This window comes from Ooceraea biroi, chromosome 1 (genome assembly GCF_003672135.1).
Source record: "Ooceraea biroi isolate clonal line C1 chromosome 1, Obir_v5.4, whole genome shotgun sequence".
NCBI lineage: Eukaryota > Metazoa > Arthropoda > Insecta > Hymenoptera > Formicidae > Ooceraea > Ooceraea biroi.
This window is the reverse complement of record NC_039506.1, coordinates 8,678,720-8,699,620: the sequence shown is the minus strand read 5'-3', so window position 1 is coordinate 8,699,620 and position 20,901 is coordinate 8,678,720. Positions and strand designations below refer to the sequence as shown.

Sequence of the window (20,901 nt, the reverse complement as noted above, 5' to 3'; positions counted from 1 at the left end):
ATATAGATTGTGAATTAGTAGCGAGGGATTCTTTCGCCGTAACCTCATCTATACGGCCGGTCGACTACCTACTCGTCTAGAACCCGAGAACACGAGCCGGGAACGTCGTTCGCGTATTCGTATTCATTGGCGCAAGCGGGCTGATACATGACACGCGATGCAGTGCCGTACTCGGATAGTGCGGCGCGGCCTCGAATAGAAGATATACGACACGCGCGAACGTTGTACGAATAACGATTTACATCGCGGCGCTTAAACGAGGCTGCGACGTAACGATCAATTTCGTGCTCCCTCCACTTACTCATCGTTGCAAATTAGACGCTGCTCAAGGAGTATGTGTGTATTCGACATACTTCCAAGCTACGCGGCAAAAATGAATTATGGCCGTATAGACATAGGCTGGTAATTAAGCGGCACATAAAGTATCGGAGCATCTATCACGAGACCGGAGAGGGCTCGCGGGAGAACTCGATTCCTCGCCGGAGTCAGAAGGAGGAAGCGCACAGGAGTGCGACCGGGGATGGAACGCAAATGCCTCTCGTCCTCGCACGTCCTACGCCAATGGGCGTGCACCACTTCTAAAGGCACGAGAGGATACCAGCGAGAGAGACGCTCGTACGCGGCCTGTATTTTCAACGCGACGCTCGACGCGGTAACGGCTACCGTTGGAGACGAGGCGGCCAAGAGAAAGAGAGAAAAAAGAGGACCCGACGTGCGCGAAGGGCCCACGCGAGACACGGGGCCCGCCGCCAACGCTCGCGCGCCCCATAAGAGCCGGATCATAACTCTGGTCCCGGCGGCAAAGAATCGAGTCGGCTCCGGATTTCCATGAGGCAGCCCACGAGATGCCAGCGAGTCGCATCTGTCGTTCCCGCCCTGGTTTACACCTTCCATGTAACGCTACCCTCTCCTTTCCCTCCGGCCACCTTCTTTTATACGTTCTCCCGGTCTTCCACCTTCCATCCGGTCGCCTCGCACACCCGCTCGCTCGCTCGCAAGGCTCCCATTGAATTTACCGCTTCAAGCCGCGCCGAGAAACGGACTGGTCAGCGATAAGCCACGCGTAGCAGCATCGTACGTCTCCTCTGCATTCTACGGTACGGCCAGTTAAGGCCTTTCTGCATTTCCCGTCAATTCCTTTTTCTTTCCGACGCGCGCTCTAGACGTCAGGAACGCGACCTACGCGGGCTGACCTTCATTGTCTCCCGAGCGGCTGCCGGCCATAGTTTCCGTTACTGGTATCCTTACCGCGAGTCGCATTGCGTCGGCTTCTTGCTGAAAATTCTCCGTACTACGGATCGAGCGATGCCACGGTTCAGGGTTGCGTGAATCACTTCTTAGATCCCAGCAGCGAGTAGGGAATAAAACCTTACCACTCGTTGCAGTTAATCACGAGCATCAGGATTAAAGATATCGATCCTCGTAGGGACACAAAGATATGCAGACATCTAATGTTCATAAATCGAGGATGATTACCTAAATATGCATGGTGAAATATGTACGAAGTAAAGAGCCGTGTTCACGCAGTTCCAGTTTTCATCAATTAATCATTTGTGATGAAATTGTGCAATAGCGTGTCATTACGGATGCACCGTAACCACGTTGGAGACTCGCGTCACCGAATCCTGTCAAACAGGGTCTGATTCAATCTCCAAGAATCATCGAGCACGGTGCACGATCGTTCACCGGAATTACGTGTAACCAGTACCATTACGGGTAACCAGTTGTTGTACATTAATTACGTAATGCAAAACACTTTCGCCCCACCGCCACATCTTCCTTCAGAAATGCTCGCAGATCTCTTTTTGTTCTTAACCGAAGGCAGAAGAAGCACATAGACCTTCTCCTTTGATTTTGGTCGCGATTTGTTCGTTATTTTTCTCTTCGAACTGAACATCGAGCTGACTGGTGAACGTCAGCGAGCGCAGTGTAACATACTTTCGAATGCGCGCGCAATCATCGCTCCGGAAGTAGCAAATAATACTGTTTATGATTTAGCGAATTAGCCATCGGATTTTACTGAACGTAAAAGTACATAGGTATTACGAGTTGGGTAACTAGATGCCTCGTACACACACACACACATATCTGCTCATCACATGATAACCGGTTGATAGAGCACGATCTTGTCCGCTCTGCGAAAATTAAAGCACGTTCAGGGTAGGGTGTAAAACGTTTCGCGCTCGTGGCAGCCCCAAATTTATGCATCCGTCCTTTCAGGCAAGATTACTTCACGGATTAAATTAGATCGCGAGGTGTTACGTGCTAGTTTCGCTTGCGCGGGAACTCTCGCTGCACGAGTGCTGATGACAACAGTTTTCCAAGCCGCGTCGCGATTAGGCGCATTAAAATCCGCCGTGCAACACCACCGTATAACCACCGCCAATTTTCACGGAGTACACTTTACGCTCTTACGTCGCTGATAACCATCGCTCGTGGGACTTTTGTCGTCGGCGAAAAATTAGAGGGGATGGCATCTCGAGCGACCACCCTGTCCGCTCCGCGAACGGCGGCTGTCTTAACGACTCGGTCGCGGGAAATGAACCCCAGCGAATTTATCACGACGAAACTCGACGCCGCCGCTGTGACGAGCCACCGACGCTCAACAATTAAGAGACGTGATTTAGGGACATTGTGGTCTGCGGCGCTTTGGTACGCGCGAGGAGTCCTTCGCACTCAGCAGCCTCTATGTTCCACGACGACTTCCACGGGCATAACGTGAGAGCGCGGTGCACTGGCATGCGCCTTGCGCCATCCCGCTCGTTCCTCCGCTCCTCTTGCGTTCCTCCGTGTTCGTTCCGCCTCTGTGAACGGCCGCGGCGCGCGTGCGAATGCGCCGCACGAATGCGGAAAACAGGCGCGTATGACGCGTAAGCGCGTCAGTGAATGAAGGCGAATGTGAACGGGCGTCCATCGCCACGTTATCCACGATACGGGCGCGCACGGATCGAACGACGCGGGGCATCGCGAGCCTCGACGCGAAGCGCTCGGAGATGGGCCTTTCCGGCTCGTGCCGACGCTCGCGATTCGTTTCTATCGTTTTTGTCTAGGGGGGTGAGTTTTTCCGGGCCGCGAGCGCAATTCCCGCAGCGATTCGCCGAGATCGGCCGCTCGCTCCTTCGCCACATTGTTGCAATTTGCGGTAATGATCGGCCGCGTGCGCGCGCGGCGTATTCCTGCTGGCGGTCGATGTCGGAAATTACACGGCGCGCCAGTGTTGCGTGCACGAAAAGAATAACGCGCGAGTAGTCGCGCGCTGTTACATCGACGGCAACCGATAACTCCTGCGAGAAACGTAACTCGCATCAGAGGGTGAAAAGGGGGATAATTCCCGACGGGGGCGTGCGTGATTATTAGGAGCGAGTATACCTCATGCTCGGAGAGGCGGGACGCTCAATCGAGTCGGTCTCCTGTCGCGGAAGTCTCGATCGCGATTTATTCGCAATGAAAGCCGGGCTAGCGCAGCGTGCATGGCATACTAGCCTACAATCGGTCCCGAGAGCAAAGCACTCTCACACGATGGCTCGCCGCTTGATGGCTTGAGAGATTGCCAGAATGCTGGAATTCATCGCGCGTCATTATATCGGCCGCGCTCGGGTTCTTTAGAGACCACAATCTGGCGTATGCGGCGTCTGTCCCGGCTTCTCGTTTCTCGTTATGCAAAAGTGCGGTGTGCCGACACGCCCACCGCAACAAATCCAATTTAACGCACGCTAGCCGCCCGTGAATTCTCGAGACTCGGCGATTGGTAGCTTCATGCTCAATTGATTAGCGATTGAAAGCCGATTTCTCTGATCGGTTACAGAGCGGCCGTTGCGTTTTGCGGATTATCTCGGAGAACAACGACATGACGTCGCCCTGGCACGACGTTACGGAATTACGCGTGCATGAATTATAACCGGGTTTATCGTACCTGATTATGGGTACGGACGGACCGCTACGACCAAATAAATCCGCTACTTACACGCTATTGTCTTTAGAGCGACCGTAATTTTGATATTTCCTGAAACGACCGCTTATTAGCAGCTACGCGCCAGATACTTGAAGAAGTATCGACTGCATTCGGGTACGTGGTGTACTTTCCCTTGTTGCAAAATCACCCGAGTATTTTACAATCGCCCACATGAGGAGCGGTGTGCGGGCGGACGTGGCGAGTATTCTCCGGTGCGTGCTCCGGGTACGCGTTGCGTGCGGGGTTTCTTGCAATTAGGAGTCATCATCGGGCGAAGTCGGAAACGTGGGTCGTGGGTAAAAATCGACGTTGCCGGGGTGCCTCGGGCACAGTCGATTCCAAGACGTTTCGCATCCCGCACGTAAGCTTGCGAAATTTTATCGTTCGCGAAACCCGACGCTCTCTCGGCTCTCCGCGAGATCATCTTTTTGCTTGGTTCCCACTCGTGTCTCTTTCCTCCCTCTGCGACGTGACGAAAATCGAATCTTCGCCTGGCACATGTAATGTCGCCTGTCTCTGTCTCGGAAGTGAAAATAAGTACGTTGTTGAGGAAATATCGTGCTCCCACGTGACGCATGAGCATTAGCAGCCGATTCCGAAAGACTCTGCTGTGATTTAGAACCTCGCGCTAACGAATGGCACTGATTGGCTTCGGTCAATCGCACGGCCAAAAGAAAAATCCAGTAACCCGATAATAAATACCGACCACCCGTATTCTAAGTACGCGCTATTAAATTCGTCGTTTTTACAAGACTCCACTCAATCGCCCGGTCGTTTCTGGGGAGATATTCGCAGCTGTTTTAAAATTCAAATGAGCCGCGCACTGCTCGCCGCGTAATTTATGATTAATCCGCGACGATTTAAATTAATTGCGAAACGGATAAAGAGCTACATGGTGAAAAAAGTAAAAACGCAACTCGGCACGCACTCGGCGATACCTTCCGCGGGATACGCGGGAATCGTTTCTATTTTGCTTTTTAGCATCCGTGTTCCTCGTTAAAAGCTGTCATTATTCACGCGCTCCGGAGACCCCTGACTTGGGAATAGCGTTATCTATCAGTTTCATCAATCATGCCGCTGAGTGCGCCTCTATTAACGCGACTCATTACTCCTCTGTCGCCCGAGAGCTAACTGTACGTATACGTGTCTAAACTCGCCCAAAGGTTAAATAACCAGTCTTCCTAAGACGTTTTCCACGGATTTTATCTCGTAATCGACACGCCTAGCATCCAATCCTACATGCTCGCACCTACTACCAGATAACGTAATTCTCTCCATGAACAAAGTGAGATTATTATAGTGCAGATCGTACATCTATGTTAACTGGGATCATTTACATCGTTAACAAACATGTACTCGATACGTTAGAAAATTCGCATTTAATCCACGTGGCTGCGGCAAGTAAGCATGATTCTCATGAATTTAATCGGAGAAACGTTTCGAACGTGTAAAATCATGTAATTGCTCGCACTTTTACAGGTGAATGTGGCTGTAATTTTCGCATTTCATGATCTAAACTACGTTTCTGCCTCAAAGGAAGCGGAACCGACACACAATGCACCATAATCTTGCCGTAGTTCTACAAGAGAAATTAAATCGTTTGATAAAATGCATGCGTCACGTTTGATTTGCATGTGTCTGTCGAGCGCCTCATAAATATCTAAAAAAACGTTCCGCGCATGGTTGATTCCGTTATATCATACTTATCATAATCGCTTAATTCATTTTACCGTCTAATCTCCGGCGATTTCATCTCGGGAAACATCGAAGCTCACCAGCTTTAATTCTTTGTTTAGGTGTATCCCGGATGGCGGGGACGTTGGTTACACGATGACGGAGCTGCAACCGTCGCCGCCAGGATATCGCGTCCAGGATGAGGCCCCAGGCCCACCTTCCTGTCCCCCGGGGTCCTACAAGTACACGAGTCATGGCCACGGGAGCGAGGCTGCCAATTTCAAGAGTGCCACGTCGTATTCTCAGGAAGGCTATGGCCTCAAGCAGAGTCCGCCTCGGTCGGTGGCTCCTAACGAATACTATCGTCGCAGAAACGACGGGCGGCGGTCCAGCACGGAGAACGATCTCGAGGGTGGCAACGGTAGCAAGAAGGCTGCCGCGGTTGCCAGTTACAACGACGGTCACAAGAAGAATACTCCGGGCTATAAGAACGACAGCGGGTACGTGTTTCCCGTGCTCGTTCTCGCTCACGCGACGCGATGCGAACTCTTTCTCTAATCTTCTCCTCCACTTCCTCTCCCTCTGCCTCGCTCTATCTTGTCTGGCACGAATTACCCGAAGATCGTGAGAGGAATCGTCGACGGAGCGATTCAAATTGAGAGCCGTAATAATAAGATTACCTGTAGGATGATGGAACAAGGTGTTCATCACGCGAGACGCACTTTGTGCGTCGCGCGGACGCGTCAATGCGTACTTAAGCGGGAGTATGCGGACCCGCCGAGTACTCGTGAGTTTTTCCCGTGCGCGAACGGTACACCGTCGGGAAAATAGAAGCGCGGAACACCCGGGAGTATCCCGATTACCGCGCGAGTTACGCTGAACTCGTTGACTGTGCCATAAATTATGCAGTCCGTATACATCCTGGTAATAAAGTAGTTCAATGACATCAGACGCGAGAGCATCGCGCGGGCGCGCATGCGGCTCATATTACGATTCATCGGACAGGACGTTAATAAAGAGGCAATTTTGCATCCGCGTGTAATTGTTTCCACATAGCGGAGGAAAACGTTGCGTCACGTCGCGTGCTATTTTCTGCTTTGATTGTCGTGCGCGTACCACGTACGTACGTATGTCCGTACGTATGTACGTATGTACATGGTGTGCGCTTATAATGCGACCGTTCTCCATTCCCGTCTGTCCCATTAGGTACAGCGAGAGCCTCGGATTCGACAGCTTCACGCTCCCCCTTAATGAGAGAGACGAAGCCTCGCCACCACCGACGCCGCCAGTTAGGGATGCCTCCAGTCTCAAGGGCGTGTGTTACGGCCCGGGACACGAGAAGTATCCGTCGTGGCCAAGCGCGCCCGAGAGACACCCCGACGAGGATATCCACAGCACGGGACACAGCGGTTCTCATCGCTCCAAGTCCTGGACCGACCATACCAACTATCCGAAGGAGAAGCCGGCCCAGTACACCAGACCACACACGAAGAGGCCCAATCCGGCGTTCACGCAGCAGGTAACTTATAAAAGCCTTCTTCCTCTCGCGGCCGTTACGCCGCGCGCCTGTGTACGAGCGGGACCGCGCGTATCCACATTCAGCGACATTACGTCGTGATTTACTATTGATTGGATACATAAAAGATATCGCAACGCGCGCGGACACGCGCGGTTTCAATTTCTGCGTCACTTCTGCGCGTCTCGCTGTTTCTTGAACGCTAATGCTGCGACGCGGTACCGTGAGCAGCGAGTTTCACAAAAATAATCGCGACGATTAATAGGAACAGCTAACGTACAATAGGAACGCTTAATAAGAAACGCTCATTATGGTGCCACGCCGATCACATTACACCTACAGAATATTTCGAGCTCCTTGCTGCCATTCGCGCGCGATTTGCATCAGCCCGATATCCCTCTACGGTTTTCTGTACACAGAATTCGCCGTATCAGCCGTTCCCGATTGTCCTGCCGGTTGCAAAATCGAATCTCGTTTACATGACGCCGCGAGGTAATAGTACCCCGCCAGTATTAACGAGTCACGAGGCAACGGAGTTTATCGGAGCACTTTCCTCGCGCGCCTTCGGATCGCAGAGAGTCTCTCGCACGTCGACGCTGTCTAACAATTAAAGGCAGTCTATCTGGGCGAGCTAATAAAAGAAGGTCGTGTTAAGAATCGGAATCACCGCGGGGCAGGACCTTGGCTATTGTATCACGTATCGCGTTGCGACCCGAAACCACGTATGCAATTAATCTCCACACCCGCACCCTCCTTTCTCTCGGTGACATAATCGGCCGCGCTACCGGCTTTTTCAGAAGTGGGCCACGGCATTTCGTGGTCCGGCCCGCATCGCGTCGTAAATTCCGGTGTGTACCGAAACTCCAGGTGTCCAGAGAGAGAGAGAGAGAGAGAGAGAGAGAAGGGGGGGGGAAGAGGATAACTAAAGTTAGCCTCCGCGTTTCCTTCCTCTCGCCGATCCGATCGTGAAGTTTCATTAGGCCGCGGCGCGGTTTCTATTTTAGAATGCGCGCAATTAGCTCTCCTCACGGCGATGTATTTTAAGATCGTGATTTTTTTTCGACTTCTCGCCGGCGGAACGCAGAGAGCAAATTACATTAGAATCGTGAGTCATAGAATACCACGGCGCTGAAAACTAATCGCGCATAACAGGCGCATAATAGGCGTAAAATAGGTAGGTGCGTTGCCGTCTGAACGCACGAATACTTCTTGATCAACGCGAGAATTCGCGTAAGATATTTTACTCCTTATCGGCGCTATTGTCCTACTTTCAATTCCGTTCAACAACGTGAAAATGAACGTTTAAAATATAAAAGTCACGGCAAGCGAGGCAAGTGCTACTTTCCAGATAAAATTGCGATTTTCTGTTACGCTGCAAAACTTGAATGTTGCAGTTGAAGACGGTGATGGAGCGTTGCGAGAAGATCCCGGCCGAGACTTACGAGTCACGGAACAGGAGTAACATCGAGGAGGAATCGAGATTGTGGCCGCGCGTGGATCGCGAGGGTAAAGCTTTGGGCGATGCGGAGTACGTGGTTCCATCGCCGCCGGAACGGGAACAGCAATCTCAGACTTTGAGTCACGCTGACTTGGAGGCTTACGTAAGAAGCTATCAGGACCCTCAGGTGTCTCAGGTAAGCATACAACCGGCTAAACGTTCCGAGAATACCACGAGCAAAACACACGACGTCTCGCGAACGTTTAATTACCTTTCACTGTTGGTTTCTTTTTCTGATGTCTTCCGCAAATTTATAATCGTGTTTCCTTGTTTGTTAGGTGGATCTCTATCGTGAAACAACGTTAACGCAAGCGGGTCTCGAGGAATATACGAGGGTGCAGCATTCTCAACAGGCCAGCTATGCGCAGTCCGAAGGCTACCATAGCTACGTGTCCAGTGTGGATTCTACGACCAACACGCCATTTCTCGACAGGTGAGATCGCATTTGTACAATTGCCTCATTAATATCAAGCAACACGTGTATCCTCATAATGCTAATAAGAGATCGCTCGTCTTATCAGATTGAGAAGAGACAGCGAGGCGGTGGCACAAAGGCCCGCGGCATCCTGGGAAGACACCTCTCGCGAAGGAAGAGATAGCGTGGTCACCACTTCCAGTGGCAGCGCCTCCAGCAGCGAGACTCTGAAATGGCACGGCTCGATGTCGGACGTCAGCGTTTCGAGCGGCATGCCTCCTCGCCAAGGGCCATCAGATCGATGGCATCACGGATCGATGTCGGATGTTAGCAGTGTCAACGGAGGGATCCTGACTCAGAAACCCAACAACGTTTGTCATGAAAAGTGGCAAGGTTCTATGAGCGACGTCAGCACATCTGGAATAATCCCATCAACGAAGGGCAGGCACAGCCTCGACAAGTGGCAGACCTCGATGAACGACCGAAACAAGCAGGGACAGGGGAGACCGAGCCTGCCAGCGGTGATCGGACACTGCGTAATGTCCACATCGATCAACGAGATTTGCCAAACGTCGGTGATTCGAGAAAGTAAATGGCAGGAGTCTAATATCGACGACGATTCGCTAAATGACAGGCCGCAAGCGGGTCATCAGTGGGAGAACTCGAGTAGACTCGAGAGCGACAAGTACGTCCAATCTATGCCGCAGAGCCCTACGCGCCAACAAGTTGGCTCGGCGAGTCCACAGAGTTCCGACAACTGGAACTCCATGCATGGATCCATGTCCGACGTGAGTCAGAGCAACGGGATTCAATGCAGCAAACAACTGATTGCTCACAGCGCGAGGGTACAGACTCCTCAGCGGCACCATTCGGAAAGTGTGTTGTATTTAGATCGCGAACGCAATCAACGGAAGCTGTACCCCGTCAGTACAACGCAGCCGCAAGAATCGTCAAGGTAACTTGATATTTCTTTAATTACACTTTACATTTTTTTGTGACAAATTCAATTGCGAATTGCATCACATCACAGAAACGCTTCTGTTTCAGAATGACGTTGAACTCATCGTCGCAGCCGCAGCTTTCGGTAGCTGAGCGTATCAATGAACTGGAGAAGCAGCAACAGCAACAGCAAATGCGTTACACCTATCTGGACCCGGAAAAACGCCACCGAGTGTCCGATCCCACCTTGAAAGCGATTCAGAAGAAAGCACTGTTGTCGTTCTACGAGAGACACCATCAGGCGTCTTGGCGATCAGAGCCCCAACTGGCTCAAGGCCCCGCGCCAGCTCCTCAGAGTCCACAGAGTCCTCAAAGTCCACCGCCACAGCCTCCTCCTCGACCGAGAGCATCCTCATCTCGAAGGGCCAGTTCAGCATCGGATTACGCCAGCGGTACATGGCGGGAGAACGTCAATAGAGGCCAGAATCAGGGAAGCGGTGATCTACCGAGTCCTAAGCATCAGCACAGCAACAGTTGCGGCAGCCTCTCCACGGATTTATTGGGTCCCGTGATAGTCGGACCAGCCATATCGATCGACGACTGGGTGCCCGAGAGACCGCCTAAAAAGCCGCACCTCAGGAACGCTTACAACGAACGTGTGCCTAGCCCGGACTTGCCACCTCCGTCGCCGCCGACAGTCACCGAGAACGAGGTCCACGATTGCGACGATCCATTACCGCCCCCACCACCCGAGCTCAGTGACGATTCTTTCACGGAGATGCGTAAGTCCAATAATGTTCACCATCACCAGACAGAGGAAACGGCAAAGATCAGTCGTGAAAGGTCATGCGAACGACACAAGTCGGAACGGCATTCCATGAAACGATCCAAGCACAATGGCAAGAGAGATCACGATAAATCTACTGGCAAATCCTCGCCAAATTCGACAAAGACGGGAACGCAGGAGCAGGAATCGCATCAATTCGTGAGATCTTCCGCAGCGTTGAAGCACGCAGACTCCGAGATGGTGCTGGAGAATGGGGTATCGGCCGGGTTTGCCACGCACAGGATGGTAGCCACGGGACGCTCGAGTTTGCGATATCCAGCCACTCAGAAGCTCATGGTGAACGGTAGGCTAGCGCCCACCAGGAGAATATCTGAGGAGAGACCTTTTCCAGCTAGACCTCCCGCCCAACTGCCTGATCTCATATCGCAAAGGTACAGCGACTCTGGCAATCAGAGACCCGCCCCGCAGGTACCAGTAGAGTCGAGGATCATCCGGCAGGAGTCGATGCGAGTCGACGGGACGCGCGTCGACGCATCCGGTTTGCTGCGAAACGATTCCGGTCAGAGACTGGAATCCTCGTCGGGTCAAAGGCCGCAACCACAAGTGCCTAAAAACGCGGACAAGAATACTGCCGCGAATCCGTCGTTGAGACCGAATTATCTGCCGGTGACGGAGGCCGCGAAGAACCCGTCCAAGTACCTGAAGAGCGGAAATCACAGCTTCTCCATCGGCAGTCCGGTGAAAACGGGATACGAGGCCAGCTCGAAGCTCTTCCCTTCGGAATCGAACCCACAGAAGTATCATGAACCGCCGAAATACGTTCCTAACCATCATCAACGTACCAACGACGTGGCGCAGAGGAATTACTATGCACTACCACCGAAGTACGTTGATCTGCCGAAGCAGAAACCTCAGGCTCAATGTCCTACAGAGAGGTATAGCACGGGCTCGCCCAGTTCTCCGCCCCCACCTTTAGCACCACGGCAGAACACACCCGGTAGGAAATCCTTGCCGCCTCCACCGAGACCTGCACCACCGCATTCTCATCAAGGGTGAGTCTTGATAGTAATCTACGTTTGTTATTATTGCATCGTATCTTTAACAAACTAGTAATTACCGACAACCGTTATGGTGCTAGCGTCGCGAGCGAACATGCATAACGGCAAACTATACTTTTATTACCCAATAAAATCTAATCTAATAATTCTCCATGCTTTCGTTATCTGATTTTCCGAGGATAACGGTTGCGTCATAAGTGCTACGATCAGCGTTCACTTTTACCATTCAGAACTTGTTAATCGTCTCGGAGACACAGGTTCACGACGTCTTCCGTGCTGCTAACTTCGCGATTGTCGATTATTAAGAATCTTGAGCCGGCTGAAGCGTTTGTTGCTGAAACGAACGCGTTGCGTAATTTAAGACGCGGGATACACGGGGCGACCCCCATAATTGCAAAGTAACTGAATGGTAAATAGCCGCCTCCGTCGCCAGCAAATACAGCACATCGTCATTACAGGTTGCAACGCATGTGTCTGCACTGTCCCATCGCGCATCGCGCTTATCCCGCGTTCGATCAATTGAATTAGAGATAACTGTAAGTACACCTTACTCCGCGCGGCCTGCGAAGATCGATAGATCGCCCGGAAATCCGAAGCGCCGCGCTCGCGATCGCGAAAACGCTCGGAGCGTCTCTTACGCGTATCAATCAACGACAACCACGCACAATCCGAGATCGCTCGTACCCGCCAACGTAATTTGTGACTTGCCGGCTCGTCTCCCGCTCTCTTGACATAGATAGGCCCCATATAATTTTCCGTAATTGCTGTTTCTTTCAAATGCAAACAAAAAAAGGCATAATTGGCGAAACGCTACGTTCGCAATATACTATCAAAGATATCCTTGCAAACATGATAATCGTCCGTGTACACGTTTGACACGAAAAGTATTTTGCATCGTTTAAATTATACTTGAATGTCGACTGCTTTACAGACACCGTTCGCCAAACCATTCGCACCCCGTGTTACCCGAACCATATAAATCCCGTACAACGTTTATAACCGTAGGAACATTCATAAACACCGCCGCAACGTGAATTATGTCATTAGAGAACTTAATAACCACATCCACATTCCCATAAAGCTTGCGAAATGCTCTGTCACCGATATGGAAATCAAAACAGGAGGTCTAACGAGATGGTGGACGAAAGAGAAATGCGCTCGGTTGTCCGCTCTTGTCAGCGCGCTGTTGCAGACTCCAAGATTCTCGTAAATCCCGGAGGATTGCTGGTGATAGTTCAGCGAACTCGGATCAGTCGGAGTAGTTAATTATTTTCTCGTACCGCTCGCTCGACCGAGTCGCATACATTACCGTGAGATTATCACTGCAAATCTAACGGTGCCCGTTTACCGGATTGATTTACGATCGTGTGACTTTTCTGGAAATTATGTGCAACGCGGCTTTTAGATGACGCTGGGGACGCGTTACGAGCAATTCTCTCCGGACCTCCCGCGCGACGTCGGGACACGCAGAACGCGGAGGATTCGTCGCCGACGTCCAACAGTTCGCGCGGAATTGGAACGTTAAGCGGCGTCTCTCCGTGAAAGAGAGAACCCGTGTACAATTCTCGCATGGCGAAGTGAGGTCGCGAACCGCGAACGCTTTCGCGAGAGCGCAGGGGGAGTCATGCTCGTTGAGCGCGATATCGGGAATACGTTATTAAATTACAACGCGAGCGCGCGACGTCGAGCGCATTCTTGAAAGGCGAGAAGCCGGGGCAAGGACGGTCTCGCGCGGCGCGAGTAATTGTATGAGAAGCGGAGGAACGGGAACACACGCGCTCGCAGGAAGTCCAGGAGTCGCAAGGAGAGGTCGATGGTAATGACGAAGCGCGGCTTTCTGACCCGGCGCCTCTTTATTCATCGATCCATGATTTTTCGGGCCACGGAGCACACGAGGACCATTGAAAAGGAAACAGGAATCCCGAGAGGATCCACGCGAGAACACGGGAAGACGCTGGCCGGGCGCGAGCCGACGTGAAAGAGAGATAGAGAAAGCCACGATCCAACAATCGACTGATAATAATTGCACGCCGGACTGAACGACCGCCAACTTGGGTTCTCCAGTTGGGATACAGGATGTAGGCACGATCTCACGGGGCGATAACTCTTTTCACCTTTCTTTTGTTTCCTCCTCGCTCTGATTGGGTGGCTACCTGCCTCCCGCAATGCACGAGCGGTCGTCCAACTATCCGATACGCACTCCGGCGAAGATGTTCCGAACTCCACGACACGGTTCGCCGAACGAACATTTGACTCGCGCCGACCTTCGACAGGAAGAAGAGATTACCCCGGTAAAAGAGCGCTAGAACCGTTGCGGACGTTCCTCCCCGTCTTTCTCTCTCCTTCTTTTTGCTCTGAAGCTCTGCTTCTGCTACCCTGCTCTTTCTCTCTCACGTCACGCGACCGCGCTAGATATTCGAGAGCGCGACGGTTTAACCTTTCGAATGAACCAACCTACGAAGGCAGAAATGTCAGAAAAAAGGTTAGCGGGTGCCACCACGGGCGTGTTGCGCTTGTTCCATGGTGCTCAATCATGTTCTCCACGGCGCCGGGCGATGGACGAGGTGCGGTACCATGGGTACCCGATAAATTAATAATGAACTCTGACAGTGATCTCGTATTCACTCTGACGTGCAAGAGCAATGTATCTTCTGTGACATTATCATTTAATTGCGCAAAATTTTGCGCGCTCCACCGCGCGCCGAGTGTTGCGAAATTGCGTCGAGCAGTTTGCGAGTGTGGCGTGAAATTATACGTGCGGATAAACGTGATCTTTTTTGCGCACGCATTTTATGAGTAAAATACGTTCGTTTCGCTCGTTAAATGGAATAAAAATAACATAGATGACGTTGCGTTGAAAATTCTATTATCTCCAGACCAGCTTCAAGTATCGTTCCGCTTAGGTGGAGCTTAAAATTCGTCACTTTCTGCGGCGGCGGAATAAATCTCGCTTTACCGTGCCAGCACCTGCACGGCCGTATGCGGCGATACCGCGACCTCAACGACGGGGTAGTCGACACCCGGCAGAGTATCGCTTACACTGGTCGTTCTTGTCGGCCACTGACATCTTCTACTCTCTTGTATCCTCGGATGATACCGAGTAAACCTCGGCACTCGTCTAGAAAAGAGCGTATCGTGTGTCGTACGTCAGCTCGAGCGGAGTCACCGTGTGACTTGTATTTCGCCCCCAATGAAACGCGTCTTTCACCTGATTCGCAAACGGTTTCACTGGGACTGGAAATGTCTCCACGTGGAAAAAAAGAAATCACGAGCATCAGGAATAAGCATGGATGAGACATTGCGTGCAATACGTTTTTCTCGATCACTTTTATCTCCGACTGGCCGGCAGATATTTTCCTAGGTGCGGTTGCAAAAATGCGCGCTCGGCGTTGCGCAAGACCGTCATTTCTCGAATATAAGAAAGCAGTGAGTGAGTGAGCGAAACGGTAAAATCTCGCCCCACGTTTGTCGGAATAATTGCATCGGGGATGCGATAAATCGTTTCGATTGAGCAGTCCGGAGCGTAAAAGCGGTGAAACTCCAATTTTTGTGGAGAACCCGTTGCGTCACTTTGCTGTCTGCCGCAAGTATATTATCAAACAGTAATGTTATGAAATTAGGGTGGATTTTAGATCCGCGTTATATCGTGTTATCGATGTACCTGCGTCGGTCTATATTATGTATCTTTATTATACAACACACGACTTAACTACTATTAAATGGAAATAAATGACATGGTTACGCCGACGTTTTTATTCCACGTCGGGCGTATAAAAAGGCACAGGCATTAGGACCTTCCATGTAACGTTGTTTTGTAACGTCTTCCTTCATACTTGATGGGACTTGGAACTAGTTCGGAAACTAGGTCAATTATATGCAATCAAGGCTAATTCTAAGCGCGTGTAGCAGTGATAGTAGCAATACCAGTCTTACATGCGTGAACAAGGAACAATTAACGTTCAAATGTAATCTCCAAAATTAAATACTGAATTTGTGAATCGTGTATGGGAAATCCAGTACAGTTTGACATCGGAAATGTACTAAGGACGAAATAATTGCATACAAAGGAAATCTCAATCTCTTGAACAATTGTCATTCATCTTATTATTGTGATCAGAAAACTCACGTGATTAGGATATTAAATATCTCAATCGAAATTATGGACTTTCCTAATTTGGGCGGTATTTACTCTTTCATTTCTCGAAATAGGATCTCAGCGAAACTTAGTATGAATTCTTAGAATCAGCTTAGAATCAAAACAAGGTTTCCTCTATGAATGGCTACGATGAACGAAACTAAATAGAAGTTGTGTATACATACATACTGTGTATATACGCGCTTTAAAGTAACGTATAAATTGTAACAGTAAATGTCTAATTACTCTCGAACGTCGCCATTATTTCGTTCATTCGGACGAAGAATATTACGCTCGACTTCGCGGAGCACATCGTCCTGCTTGTGACTTACGACTCTCCATCGAGGTAATGGCCTTACCAAGGAAGCACAAGTGCAACGACGATGTGACAGCGAACAGCAAACGAAACAGCCACAAAGACAATAGCCAGCGACTCGAGACCGGACGACACCGGACACGAAGTCACGGTACCATCTCAAGGAACGGTATCTCCTTGACGATGATCTGCTTTGCGACCAACTGATTAACACAAATCGTTCGAAAACTATTTTGCAGTAAGAATCATATTTCATTTCGTATGCATCGTCGAAATGAAAAAAAAAAGATAATTTTATAATATAAAAAATTATTTTATATATGTATAAAATTATTTTTATTCATCAAATTTTCATATTGAGTTATTTGAAAAAAGAAAAGATAAAATCGTATACGTAAATTGTTATTTTTATATTTTCTTTGTTCGCTACATACTACAAATCTGATTTTGCTGTTCAAATTTTGCGGTGCGTTGCATTTTAGATGAGTAACTTTAAATGAGACTATTATTGTATGGATAAACATTGACGTAACTTCTGAAATAGAATTATTATAAAATTTCTAAGTCAAATAAAAAACGACGAAAATTTTCCACGAGTTGGTCTTAAAGCAAAATCTCGCAATGTCAAAGTTTCCGAGAAAGAGTCCAATTTGTGTTAAATTGTCCGGTATTATTAGTTAAGTGGTGTACCGTTAGGACATGTGTCAAAGCGCAGTCCGGCAGGACAGAACACGTCGCTCTGTCAAATTTATCACGTTTCTTCCAGATGTTTTCTCTGACACTCTCAGGTAGCATCGAGTAACGTCAACGATCTAGAAAACGACGCAGCCTCGCGTGCTCATCTGCACCTGGATAAACACGCATAATTCTCGACTCATCGCGCGACTTTTCCACATCGAGTGTCTTTCGTCCGCCATTTCCTTTTCCGAATTGACTCTCTTCGATCAATTAATCGCGTGCAATAACATGAGATATCCCTTTGCTATCGTGGACACTGACAGATGGCCCAGATGCCGTCTTCAGGCAATGTGCACATTCCAGGATTTCTCGCTCTAATCGGATTAGAGACTCTCTATTCATAGTCACGAACTGGCGTCGAAGTTATATTACGGAACGGCATGTTTTTGTAAAACCCAGAAATAGCAAGTTTTAGGAATTCTCGTCTTTCCTGCACGTGTTATTTATCTAATAATATAAGTCAGAAGCTTAAGAAATATATATTATTTATTCTAAAAATGAAATACAGTCACAAATACAAATGTTCAGAAGCAAACATTATCAATTGAACTCTGACTTTCACTCCAGAAATTTAAAATTACTTTTTATTATAGCACAGAATTTATTTTACGTTCTATCTTCGTCTTGATTATAAAAGATTTCAGTGTCGCAAGATTGATTATTACGCATCGCGTTTGATTATTACGCTTCGATCAAGATCAAGCGCAAAGTGGAATTTCCAGCGCAGGGCGGACGCGCCTGCAAACGGCGGCTGTCAGCCACATGTGAGGCAAATCAGAAGCGACTTTATTATTACGGCGGGTGGTCCGGGAAAGCAGTAGCACCAGACGCAGCAACAGCGCAACGAAAGATGCATCACGTTATGTTCCACACGTGCTTTCGGAGCTTTCAGCGGGCCAGCACGCGCGGCCGACACGGCCGCGCGCAATTCCGGAATTCGCAATAAAGGCTCCGTGTGCTCGTAAAGTTTCCGTGCCCACGGTTCCTGCCGTGAGTCCAACAGCCGAATGACCCGTAAAAACGATCTCGCCGATGAACGAGCCGACGTGAACGACCGGGACGGCTGAGAGTGCGCTTCCAGCACTTCCTCAAGCCGGAGCCGGCCACACGCGACCCAACAGGAAAACGCCGATGGTCCGTTGACGCAGGGATCGCTGCGAGGTCGCTGACATTTGCCAAGAGGGTAACCGCGGCTGCTCCCGCACCTGCAGGAAGACCCGGTGCAGACGCGGCAAACCGCAGATAGCGGCCTGGCGCAGCGGATCCTCCTCTCGTTGGACGCGCGAATAATAAGACAGCGTTGCGTGTATTCTAGATACAACGACAGAGACGAAGTTATAAATAGGTGACATGTGCGCGCCCAGTTTGCTCTGGACATTCCGGGGCGCGGTATTTATACAAAGCGGAAGATATGGCAGGTATTCAGGAGGAAGCCACCGCACGCGCACGAGTCACGACAGTTCACAAGGGAGGATAATCACCCAGCGACCGGGAGGCTTTTATCTGGTCGTGATCGATTCCGCTTAGTGCGGCTGATAAAGGAACGACGTATCGGGAATTTATTTTATAATCAAACAGGAAAGAGAACTATGAACTATAAAACTCGCAACAATCGGCGATCGATGTCGAGGTGGCCGCGTGTGGGTGAATCTGAAAGAGACTGGGATGTACGTACCGTTTCCAATAAATCTTCCGCTCGAAGCTGTAAAGCGAATCGTACATCTCGATCTAATCGTAACGATCGTACGCGGAGGCTAATACTGGCGGAATTACGAGCTGCGCGCTGCAGATCGGCGAAACGTCGAATTTATCGAGCGTTATCGGTGGCGGCGAGAGGAAAGCGCTATTAAAGCAACGAACGGGATCGTTAGGCGCGTCGTTATTTTATGATTGTTTATCTGCGCGTGCCACGCGACGACGCGAGGCAGATTTTCGGGGTACATACGTCTCTACGTGCGAAATGTAATCACCCTCGCGAAACGATCCAGGGTCAAGCGTCGACCGGAATAGCGGACGCCGCGTAGATCGTGTACGTAAATCCGAAGCATCGCTGATCACCGGAATAGCGAATGACATCAGCGATGCCGAGAGTCGATGGGCGCTCGTGCGAACGTATAGGTACATGCGTGATTCGTTGTGACCCACGGTCCGATCAGCATGTTGGACCGGCGATCGCAACGCGAAGATTTGACCTAAAAAAAGACTAACTGCCACTTCGAGAGACCCGAATATAGACACGCTGGATTCATCTCTATATCAGCAACAAGGTTGATTAGCATAAGATACAACTTTCAGTATCTACAAGACTCTTCTCGTCGGAACTGATTAATTCGGCAATATCTTCCGCAATATCTTCATGCTGAAAGTTATCTTTTCGCTAGAAGAAACCGCACGTTTCAAACTATCAGTAATACAGTTAAAGGAGGTACGGACGCTATTTGTAAAAACGTTTATGATGCGGCGTGGATGTACAAGATATTTCTCTTTACTGCAGCTATTTTCGAAGCACGCACGTTATTTTACGATCGACGTTTTCTGAGATATCTATTTCTGGCACCGAGTTTCTTTTTCCGTGTCAAGTCATCATTTTTTTACCCGTCGAAGAGTATGAAGGTCTGTTCTCGGGCGAACGTGCAGAACGCATTGATCTTCTTTAAAGCGACGTTTCGCAAGATTGCACGGCCGAGTTTATTTCTACAGCGCGCCCAACTCCAGATTATTTTGCGCGAACGTCAGCCGGTACGACGATAAAGCAAACCGTGGTAATGCTTAAAAATCGGAAGCAACATAAATCTTATTAAAGCGAATTTAAAAGATACATATTTGCCGCGGCGCCGCGAGAGCGCGATAAGTACACTGGGAAGAGAGTATCACACATCGCATATCAATTCAGACATTTTTACATCGCGATCTGCCGTGACACAAATTTTAATGTCGAATGCCGAACGTAGCATTTACTACAGTGCTGGTACGCTGATCGCATTAGAACCGGATTGAAATGAGAGTCAGAGCAATGTAAGGCACGAATGACAAACGTTCATTCCACCGTAAGTACACCGACTCGCTTAATCTAAATATATATTGGTCGATCATATATACCCGCCAGTCGTCCAATCTCGTAGACAGGCAATGAAAAATCATCCCTTTCCTGCGGAATGGTGCGCGGGTATTATTAGCGATCGATTCGAAGCACGGGACTTTTCCCCGCGGCGCCTTTGACTATTTATCGCGATAAGAAAAATATCTACGAAGAACCTATTATTGCCCTGGTTTTCGCAACCTGTCAGTCCGCGCGCAGAAACGAGAGCGAAGCGCAAAACGCGCTTTCTACGACGAGCGCTCTCATTTTTCGCGCGGAAGTGCAGTGATAAGCGCGTTGCGCCCGTTGATAAAATGCAACGTGACTCGGTCGTCCCCGCGTCCATAAATCCACGAGCGCTTTTAAAAGTCACGCTAATGTCCCGGTTTTTACTGGTGATAATTAAAAGCGAGCGGACATCGTACGTTAGCCGGACGACGTCGGCTTTCCAGCAAGGTATTCAGAGACGAGCGACGTCATTTTTTACGCCACACCTATCGGCATATCTCGTTACATCGATAACAGTATCGACGGCCAAAAGAAAAGAGCTTATACAGCCAACGCCCCTGTTCCCTGACGGTGCCGTCATAAATCTGTCTCGCGACGCCTCGACTCTCGTAGTAGCATTGCGTTCCGAAACCGGCTAATGCTATTTTCAACGATATCGAATGGCAATTGTCATTCGTATCCTTCACACAAACGCGAGTATTTCTGGACACGGTGCGGAATAGTTTTTCAATTCGGCACGTATGAGAATTTTGCATTTTCATGACGAGTCCACGGTAGCTGCCGCG

The 20,901-nt window shown here is 49.8% G+C and overlaps 1 protein-coding gene across 1 annotated transcript in view; it reads left to right on the top strand.

The window, feature by feature from the left end:
• Nucleotides 1-5,752: 5,752 nt before the first annotated feature.
• The window catches only part of LOC105288122 (protein Shroom), a 47,839-nt gene continuing 32,690 nt past the window's right edge, over nucleotides 5,753-20,901 (top strand). The window contains exons 1-6 of the mRNA XM_020034471.2: nucleotides 5,753-6,126; nucleotides 6,833-7,145; nucleotides 8,537-8,776; nucleotides 8,919-9,073; nucleotides 9,162-10,010; nucleotides 10,103-11,833. Of these exons, the coding sequence (XP_019890030.1) occupies nucleotides 5,783-6,126; nucleotides 6,833-7,145; nucleotides 8,537-8,776; nucleotides 8,919-9,073; nucleotides 9,162-10,010; nucleotides 10,103-11,833 (3,632 nt within the window). The 5' untranslated portion in view covers nucleotides 5,753-5,782. The remainder of the gene's footprint in view (nucleotides 6,127-6,832; nucleotides 7,146-8,536; nucleotides 8,777-8,918; nucleotides 9,074-9,161; nucleotides 10,011-10,102; nucleotides 11,834-20,901) is intronic.